Below are 9,704 nucleotides of genomic sequence, written 5' to 3'. Positions count from 1 at the left end.
ATATTGTTCTAATCATATATATTTTCGGTTACAGAGCAACTTATAAACAGACTTCAGCTAAACAATATATTTACAATCCTCTGGAATCTGGAATGACCCAAAGTGGTGGATTTCAATCTGTTTCAATTTGTAGAAATCAATTGGAATGAATGTAACCCATTTATGCTAAAAGGGACTGTGTATAAATTGATAAATTGACTTTAAAATGACTTTATTAAACAATGCTTAATAAATACATTCCAGTCAATCAAAATTCACTCTTTAATAATGAGATTGGCCTTTCGATGCCCATATGGTCTTTTAGTGAACTTTTAGTAGTTAGCCAACTGTCCCATTCAAAAAACTGAGGGCAAAACCCCCCCCCCAAAAAAACCAAACTACAATATATATATAGCAGAGTTTAAATATTAATTATATTAGAATATCAGATTAACTATGTATTTTCACAGCAGAAAAGGTGGCATTATACTAAGCTTACAATGGGTAGAGGGGGTTAGACCAGACAGGGTGGGGATCTGTACAGATTCCAAAGCAGTTTTAGAAATTATTCAGGGAGAAGGAAATGATTGAAAAAAATTAGTACCGTATTACAAATCCAGCACAGTCTATTTGGATTATATAGGGGTGGCACTGATATTTGGTTATGTTGGGTTCCAGCACATGATGGTGTAAAAGGCAATAAAAAAGCAGATACATTAGCAAAAAGGGCTTTAGAGGGAACAATAACCATTTCAGTTGCTTTTGGGAAAGGGGAAGGTAAATCAATGATCAAGAGTAAAGAAATGGAAAAATGTCAAAAGAGGTGAAACGAAGATAAGAAAGGCAGAGGATTATATAAGGTACAAAAATCTGTATTAAATAGAATCATTAATGAGAGAAACAGAAGGGAAGAAGTAATAGTGATGAGATTAAGAGTGGGTCATACCTATTTAAATGACAATTTATATTTAATAGGGAGGAAAAATAATGATAAATGTGAAGGATGTGGAGAAAAAGAAAATATAGAACATGTACTGATAAACTGTAAAACTTATGAACATGAAAGGGAGAAATTCAGAAGGATTCTTGGATGGACAGGACAAGAATGGAGTCTTAAAGGAATATTAGGAAATGAAGGAAATATAAAGGATATTCACAGATTAAGGAAAGCATTATTTATTTATTTATTTATTTATATAATAAAAAATTAAAAAATAGAATTTGATGTAAGGTAATTTTGCTACACATTCATGTTCAGTAGGTGGCGGTATGCATATTGAAGTTGCTTGTGAGCTACCATAATAGAAAAGCAGAAGAAGAACATTACAACTTTACCTAGGACTATTGAACGGAAGCCTAGAAGGGACAGTCCTTGCGAGTATTGCACCGTTTTGTTTCACTTCGACTGAAATGATTGGTGCAGCTTAAACTCTTGAAGTCCTGTTTTGTTTTAAAGCAGGGCCCGGGTAAGATAAGTCTATTAAAGCAAAAATGTATTTTATCGACGTGCTGCGGTTAACTGTAACTTTGACCGTTAACTGAGCAGGTAGAGCTAGCTTTAGCTCTGCTGCTAGTCTGAGCTGTCAGAGCCGCTTATGCAAAAAACTATTTACTTTAATATCTGCTTCTATGAACAGAATTTAAAGTTTAATGTAGTTATACTTAATAGTGTTACAATAACAGCTTATTACAGTTGAGGTCCAAGTTGCGGCCCAAGGGCCATCTGAGGCCCTAAAAATGATTTAGTGTGGCCCCCCATCACCCCCTGATCTGAATAAGTTTCCAATCAATAACTAACATAAAATTAAAACCTCTCAATAAAATCCTTATCAAGATAAGTTAAACACAGGTGCTTTAAAACATAATGACTTTACATTTCTAGGCTGTTTTTTATTTTTTTCTGATTTGACCTAGTGAAATACAGGACATTGTTTTGATTGTCTGGACAGTAGGACATAACGGAAAAATGTGGGACAATGCAGCACAGATCTGGACATATTGTGATCGTAATAATTTCCAATGAAACTTTGTTAGAAAATGGCTGACGATGTCAAGTTTGGCAGGTTTTTGACATTTCAGTATCGATAAGTAACTAAATGAATGTGAGGAAGCAACACATTTTTCTGCCACACAAAACAATCTTGGGATCATTTTTCTCTGAATACTTTAAAAAACTTCCCAAAACTTCACAGAGTCTAATATTAAAACATTGATCCCTGTTAAACAATTATAAGAATAATAAAAAAAGAAAAATAGGATGAGATTTCCCACACAAATAGAAAAACTCCAGCTGCATACAGGTTTTCCTTAAAGAAAATACACCATCCTGCTTGCGTAGAATTAGTTTTTTTTTTTTTTTTATGCTTTGTTTTTGCTCAATTTCTTAAATCTTAGCTGTTGCATCATCAGAGGTGTGTAATTAACATTGAAAGGATATTCCAAACTTTTTCCTCAAATTCCCAATCCTGGGTAAATATAGCATTTAATGCATTAAATTTCCATGTATTACTTCAATAATCTGATTTATTAATTCCTTTAAAATAAAATGTTGCATATTTAGTTCACTATATAGGTGCAATAAAAAAAAGTTGAAATATTTATATTTTTCCATTTAAAATAAAAATTATATTTATATTTGGAATAGCACATTGTTAAGTATGGTAGAGGTTCTGTGGTGCTGCGGGCCAGATTATCTTCCAAAAGCACCATTTAGTTTATAATCAAACCGCTTCTATATTTGAATCAAAAAGAATTTGGAAACGTAAACTCTCTTTCATCACCAAATTAATAACTGCTCTTTTTTTTTTGGCATGTCTTTTCTCTTTGTCCTGATAGAACGCCACTGATGCTGACAGGATGGAGAAACATCTCTTGGACTCTTTCATTACTCGCAAGCAGAAGACTTTCCATCTGTAAAAGCTCAACCTTCAGCACAGCGCTAATCTCCTCACCTTCAAGCATCGTTCCCCGCCCCCTTTCACCAACTCAGACCTTCAGCTTCTTCACCAGCAGACTTGCCTCTTCTTCTACTCATTGCTCCGCCCCCCTGGAGTTACAGGAGGTTCTGCAGGTACTGGAGCAGCTCGCTCCTCTGTCCCTGGCTGAATCTTGGGACAACGTTGGCTTGCTGGTGGAGCCGAGCAAATCTCGGCAGATCAAAACCATCATGCTTACCAACGACCTGACCGATGCCGTCATGGAGGAGGCAGAGACCCTGAGCTGCGACCTCATTATTTCATATCACCCACCCTTGTTTCGGCCAATCAAGCGACTGGTTCAGAAGGACTGGAAGCAGCGACTGGCCATCCGCGCTGTAGAGGCTGGGATAGCGGTCTTCTCCCCACATACGTCCTGGGACAGCATGAAAGGAGGGGTGAACGACTGGCTGGTTGGGGGTCTTGGTAGGATTATTTTGTGATTTGGAAATATGTTACGTAAAGAGCAAAAATGTTTATACATCTTACAAATTTAACATTTGTTCACAAACTTTATGTTTTATTGGGAACAAACATAAAGTTGTACATAGTTGTGAAGTGAAAGGAAAATGATGAATAGTATTCAAGTGTTTTTACAAATAAAGTTAGAAAACAAAGATGAATGGACAGCATCTGTGAACAGCTATTTTTAAGTCTTTCCAGAGATTCTTAGTTGCATTAGGTCGGGAATTTGACTAGGCCATTCTAATAGAAGCATTGCTTTGATTTAAATCATGCCATCATAGCTCTGGCTGCAGGTTTACAGAGTTACTTTCAGGATTGTCCTTGATTTAGCTCCATCCATCTTCCCTTCCACCTCTAGCCTGTTTTTGCTGAAGAAAAGCATCCTGTCAGCATGATGCCACCCCTAGGTCTCATTGTTGGCGCTGTGTTTATTTTCCTTCACACATAGAGGCCAAAGACTTTGGTCTCACATTACCCCTTATCCGTAGAAGTCAGCTCACAGCTAATAGTTCTAGCTAATAGCAACTCTCCTTGATTTTCCATGAGCCTCCTGGGTGCTTATCTGTTCAGTTCTTCCTGTTTGGCCTTTTAGGTTTAGATGAACAGCTATATATTTGTAGGATTACTTTTTTTTAACATGATGGATCAAACAGAGCACAATAAAAAGTTAAAATTTTGGGATCTTGTGTCTTAACCCCATAAATTTCATTTCTCCAGAACTTTATTCCTGACAGTTTTTATGTCTTTTTTAGTTCTCTAACAGATGTCCCTGAAACTGTAGGTTGAATTAAATAATTAGCTGTTGGATGCCCATCATTTCATCTAATTGTAAAAAAAAAAAAAAAAAAAGTTTAATTTTCTTTTCTCCTAACGACTGTACCATTTTGCGTTGACGTCTCACATTAAATCCTAATAAAAGTTTGTGGTTGTAGATGAAAACAAAGTTTAAGGGATGGGAATACTTTCATAAAACCCTGTTGTTTTGTGTTTCTCCCTCATCTTGTCTGTCAGGCAGTGGCCAGGTGTCTGTGCTCAGTCAGGCCCTTGGCAGCGCCTCCCACTCACACAAATTGGAGTTCATGGTCAGGAGTTCAGAGGAGCTCAATGCTGTTTTGGAGGAGCTGAAGGCTTGTGATGGTGGAGCAGGGCTTCAGAGTTCAAGCAGCAGGTGATGTGAATGTTGAACACTTCTGCAGCATGACTTTGTTCGTGTGCAGTATTGAAAGTAAGCATTATTCTTTTCAGAAAAATATGTTGGATCGAAATCATACACTTTATAGAGAATATTTGTTTCAGCAAAGCTGCTAAAACATGATAAAAAATATTTTATTTTTAGTGCATTCCTTTGAAAATAACATTTTTTTTTTGGTGCTACACAAAGACAAGACAGCAGCAGCATTCACGTCAGCATAACCTGCAGTGACTCAGCACTGACTCCTAGTGTCCAGACTCTGTTAAGACACAATACTCCCAGTCAGTCCCTCAGCATCCTGAAGTTGGAAAAGGTAAACTGTCCATGATAGAGGCAGCTTTTTAATCTAATAGAAATCTCAATAGGAATTTATTTCTAAACTGAAAGAAATCTGTTGCATTTAATAATTAAGGAAAATTAATAGATATGATGCAATAGTGTTTTATACACAATAGCAAATCTCTAACTGTTTCGCCTCCCCCACCTGCAGCCACCTCTACCAGGCTATGGCCAAGGACGACTGAGTGTTTTGGACCATCCGGTCACCGTGTCAACAGCTGTCCAGAAGATGAAATCGCATTTGGGTTTAGTTAATCTCCGGTTGGCTCTGGGAGCAGGAAGGACGCTAGGTGAGGAGAATTGGACACACAGACGCCATTGAGAGCCCTTTTTCTGACCTTTTAAGCCAATAGTCACTAATTCCCCGTAATCTTTTGTGAAAGGGTTAATTTTCACAACAAAAGTAAATTACAGGCAGCACCAGATGCATGTATATTTCCTATGCACTCGTGGTAAAACCTGCCTTAGATTATGGTTTATTCTTTGTTTTGTATTTTTCTGTATGTTTTAGGGACTCACTGCCTGCAGATTTATGCCTCCTTTCTAGTTTTCAAGCTCAAAGTAAATTATTCATTTAATGTTTATTTATTTTCAGACAGTCAATGGCTGCAAAAAACAGGAAAAGCTAAGAATAACACACAAAAAATGCTATTCCAGCCAGCAGATAATTTCTTTGTGCATCTTAAATATGTTTTTCAATATCTTTACTTTTAAATTTAAGGTACTGAATTTAACCTGCTTTCTTAAAGGCCTTTCATAATGTTTTAATGTTTTTTCTTAACCTCTGCTTGCTTTAACTTGCATTTGAATCACTTTTTCTTTAATCCTTCAAAAGAGTGAAAGAAAATTCTAAAACCAAACATTAAAGATCTTGTGTTTATTCTGCTTCTATTAGTCATGATTCCTTTTTTTCTAAAATTTGCAGACCTGTGTTCATATTTTTGTTTTCGCTTTTTCATTCCGGATGTTTGAGGCTGAAATCCTGCTACTTTGATGCAAAAAGTTTTTATTTTCTACAGTTATTTTTCTTTTAAACACTTAAAGCTAAATATTTAAAATAATTTTTTTATTTAAACTCAAGGTTTAAAGTATGCCGATATTAAATGCAACAACTCATCCTTTTTAGTACAACAATAATGGATAATTTTTGCAATGTATTTCAGAGTCCTCAGTGTGTACCGCTGCTGTCTGTGCTGGCTCCGGGGCCTCAGTGCTGAGTGGCGTTAAGGCCGACCTCTTCATTACAGGTAAATCTGAAAAACCTGACTGTGTTTTGGAACCTCTGGTAAATATGTGCAAAACAGGTTTTGAAATAGAAGGTTTTATTTAGGTAGAAGTACCTGACTCCTTAAAGTATATATTAAAGTCTATTCTTTGGTTGAGGCCCTTTGATTAAGGCGAGTTGGTAGTCGGAATAAAAAAAAAAACAACTATATTTTTACTATTTATTCCTATAAGAATAAATACCTCAACCCTTTAATATTGTTTTGTATCCTGGGAGACACATACATTTAACAGGCTGAGGGGAAAAGTCAGATTAACCATCTGCACTTTACATTAAATCTAAAACATTCATTAATAAGACAAAATGGATATCTGCTTAAACAGTGACATGCATTAGGTTAGAGTTGCCATTTTTGATGTTCAAAATTATATATATTCGATTATTAAGTTTCCTAAAATACTTATTTTAAGAATGATCAAATAAATATTTGTCAAAAAATATAAATTACATTAAAACACCTCAGATAATAAGGCATCCTCCTGTATCCTGGAGGTTGTGTTGCCCAGTTGGGGGGTATTAACACCCCCAATTACTACTTGATTTCCTGATGATGCCCCTCTACCGGATCAGAAAACCCACCAACATCATAAAGCATCCAAAGGGTCGAAGCAGGACGTGCCAGAAACATTATACGTCAATCATGTGCCAGAAGTGAGGCTTTGTTTTGTTACGGGCCAAAATAATCACAACTATTTTCCTCAGTGTTCAATGCCACCAGAAGCTAAGCTAGGCCTCTGCACGATGGAGATGTTAGTAAGTGATTAATGCAATGATGTAAGTTTAAACATGTTTAGCATCCAAAATTAATTTCTGTTTTCTTTTTTCTTTTTTATTATCAAATTTGTTGACATACTGTCAGTTTTTTTTTACATTTGGAAATGCAAAATACAGCATGGCTGAAGTATTTAGGTGTTTTACTATTTGATTCATAAAATATTATAAATATTACCCCAAAAATGGGAAATGTATCCTGGGGGAGACAAACATAGATTGAAAAAATAAATCTGTCAGAAAATGGTAATAAAAATATCCACATATGTTTTTATGTGCCCGCCCATTTAAGGGTTAAGTTAAAAGCATCAAAATCATAACAGTGGAAGTAGTTATAATAGTAAATGACTTCACATATTTTACAAGAAATTTTACATCAACCTGAAAACAAGTACCTATAAGTCCCCAAAATGTAGCATTTTCCTGGAAAATTGTCCAAACCAGGTAACAAAGACGAGGCCCCACACACATCTTTTCACAAAAAATATTATTTTTAATGGTGGACGCGATTGACATTTTTTATCTAATTAATTACAGTGTTTGCAATTAATTAATTTTAATTAATCACATTTAACCATATCGACAAAATCGACCAACTTTTCAATTGAAAAAACTTTTTTGCTCCTCAATTATTGAATAAACAATCATATGAGCACAGCAACGTATATATTTATTGTATTTAATTTGTTATTTAGGTTATTTAACCATCAGATTGGTTGAAAGTTATTATCTTTTAGCTTTATTTAGAAACCACTGATATTTTAAGCAACTTATTTGAAAAACTTATTCTGTAGAAGTTTGAACAGTCCATGAACATTAATTAAAGCACATTTCCTTTCACTAAATAAGGTTTAAAAAAAAAAATTAAATATATAGATATATATATATATATATATCTATATATTTATTTATTTAATTTAATTCTCACTCTGTGAGAGTTCAGCTCTGCATCAAGAATAGCTTAACAATTGCTATTTACTAATCAGCACTTAGTGCAAATAAAGCAATTACCAGCGAGGCTACTGCTACTAGCACAAATCATTCATGTTCCTGTTCCTAGCTCCTTCCTAACTGCCAGCACTATTCAGATAGCACTTATTAGTTACTTGTAGGACCGATACCAATAACCACTGGTTAATCCAGATTTTAGTGCCGATGCATCTTGGGTCCTCCTTTGGATCCCCTAGTCTCCATAGCAACCAATTATTTCAAAGCTTTTAACACATCTTTACCACCTGTGCTCTATGTTCAGTTAGCTTGATAAGTTCATGTTTGCGGTTTAAAGAAAAAAACTCCAATCTTCCAGGTGAGATGTCCCACCATGAGGTGTTGGATGCGGTGGCGAAGGGAACCAGCGTCATCCTGAGCGATCACAGCAACAGCGAGCGCGGTTTCCTTGCCGTGTTCAAGGAGCGGCTCGCCGTGCGTCTTCCTGACGCGGTAAAGGTGGTGCTGTCCAAGGCAGACAGGGACCCGCTGGAGGTCGTCTGACGGATCTGTCCTCATGATTGCAGGAAACTTTCAGAATATATTCATATATATCCAGATGTGAAGTCATCCACTGGTTTTAAAATGGCTGCTTAATTTTGAAGTAAAAACAGGCTGTGATGCAAAATGCTCTCTTGTTGTTATTTACAAGCACATCTGGCAGAACCTTAATGCAAATGGATCCTGGTTGATCAAAGTGGATTTTTTAAGCATTAGATAAGACAAAAAAATTGTCATCTTGCAAAGAGGAGCTGAAAATATAGGATGTAATCTGTAATCAAAATGGATGCAGTATGTAGAAGCAGTGGGTCTATTCATGGATGACACATAGGGAGATTTAATCCCATAACCAGTGGCTTCAGCCTTTGTGTGTGTATGGTGGAAAAATGTCTGGATCGACAAATTTTCCCTAAGAGGAAGTAATTATATGGAGCATAGGACAAAAAATAATCCTGATCAGATTAAGAGGCTTGTTCAGTCACAAAGTCAGGAATCAGAAATCTCATTTCTGCATGTGAGGGGCTCAATCAGCCGGAAGTCAGCAGCGCTGCAAATCATCTCTGGAGATTTAAAGCCAAATAATAACAAACAGTGGACTGTTATGTGTCATAAATTCCTTAAAGATCGACCTCTAGACCTTGGAGAGCAAACATAGGTGGACATCAAACCATTTAACACTTACATGTTAAGGTGTTGGGCTCTTAATCCTAAACGTGGCCCTGATGTCTCCAGCTGCCCTCATTCATGATGAAATTGAAAGCAAAACAAACCTAACAATCCTCATCAGTGCTTTCTGCTGACGACGCACCTGTCTGTTCGTAAAAACATTAAGAGACGTCACACACCTCGCTGCTCCCATCAAGGTAAAACAGCCTCAGTCCCAGCATGGTGTTCGCACCTCCGCTTCCCCTCGGCCAACGCTTACTTTCATCCCCAATGGGAAACACAAATGGTGGAGGAAAACAACAACTACAACAACACGTAGTGCTCGTTCGTGTAAACCGACTCCAGCTGTCGCTCTTTTATTTCAGCAGAGGAGGCTGGAAGCAGGCTGGTATGGGGCCTAGTTTGTTTGTTTTTTTCCCCTGCTAAGCAGAAAACAGTTTTCTCTTTGAACATGGAGCCATAGAAATTTTCTAGAGTTTATTCTACTTCAAAAAAAAAAAAAAATCTAAGTTTAGATATCAGGATAAGAAAATTAGACCAAAAT

The 9,704-nt window shown here is 36.4% G+C and overlaps 1 protein-coding gene across 2 annotated transcripts; it reads left to right on the top strand.

The window, feature by feature from the left end:
• The first annotated feature begins 1,311 nt into the window (after positions 1 to 1,311).
• LOC107097208 (NIF3-like protein 1) lies at positions 1,312 to 8,611 on the top strand. 2 transcript variants are annotated; one of them, XM_015394263.1, is made up of 7 exons: positions 1,312 to 1,445; positions 2,815 to 3,380; positions 4,431 to 4,587; positions 4,801 to 4,924; positions 5,102 to 5,240; positions 6,114 to 6,197; positions 8,313 to 8,611. In XM_015394263.1, the coding sequence occupies exons 2-7, from the start codon at positions 2,825 to 2,827 to the stop codon at positions 8,495 to 8,497; spliced, it is 1,245 nt and encodes a 414-aa protein (XP_015249749.1). In that variant the 5' UTR covers positions 1,312 to 1,445; positions 2,815 to 2,824; the 3' UTR covers positions 8,498 to 8,611. The 2 variants fall into 2 exon arrangements, with proteins under 2 accessions (XP_015249749.1, XP_015249750.1); XM_015394264.1 differs by lacking the exon at positions 1,312 to 1,445 and adding an exon at positions 1,731 to 1,813.
• The last annotated feature ends 1,093 nt before the right edge of the window (positions 8,612 to 9,704 follow it).

Source organism: Cyprinodon variegatus, unplaced genomic scaffold (genome assembly GCF_000732505.1).
Source record: "Cyprinodon variegatus isolate N-32 unplaced genomic scaffold, C_variegatus-1.0 Scaffold679, whole genome shotgun sequence".
NCBI lineage: Eukaryota > Metazoa > Chordata > Actinopteri > Cyprinodontiformes > Cyprinodontidae > Cyprinodon > Cyprinodon variegatus.
Note: the sequence above shows the minus strand (reverse complement) of the source record. Positions and strands in the feature narration are given on the sequence as shown.

What these genes read in the sequence shown, in the direction of transcription:
- LOC107097208 (XM_015394263.1), top strand. Translation starts at nt 2,825, where the DNA reads ATGCTGACAGGATGGAGAAACATCTCTTGGACTCTTTCATTACTCGCA. An exon ending in GGGAGCAGGAAGGACGCTAG is followed by an intron (nt 5,241 to 6,113) that starts GTGAGGAGAATT and finishes AATGTATTTCAG; the next exon opens with AGTCCTCAGTGTGTACCGCT. An exon ending in GGCCGACCTCTTCATTACAG is followed by an intron (nt 6,198 to 8,312) that starts GTAAATCTGAAA and finishes CCAATCTTCCAG; the next exon opens with GTGAGATGTCCCACCATGAG.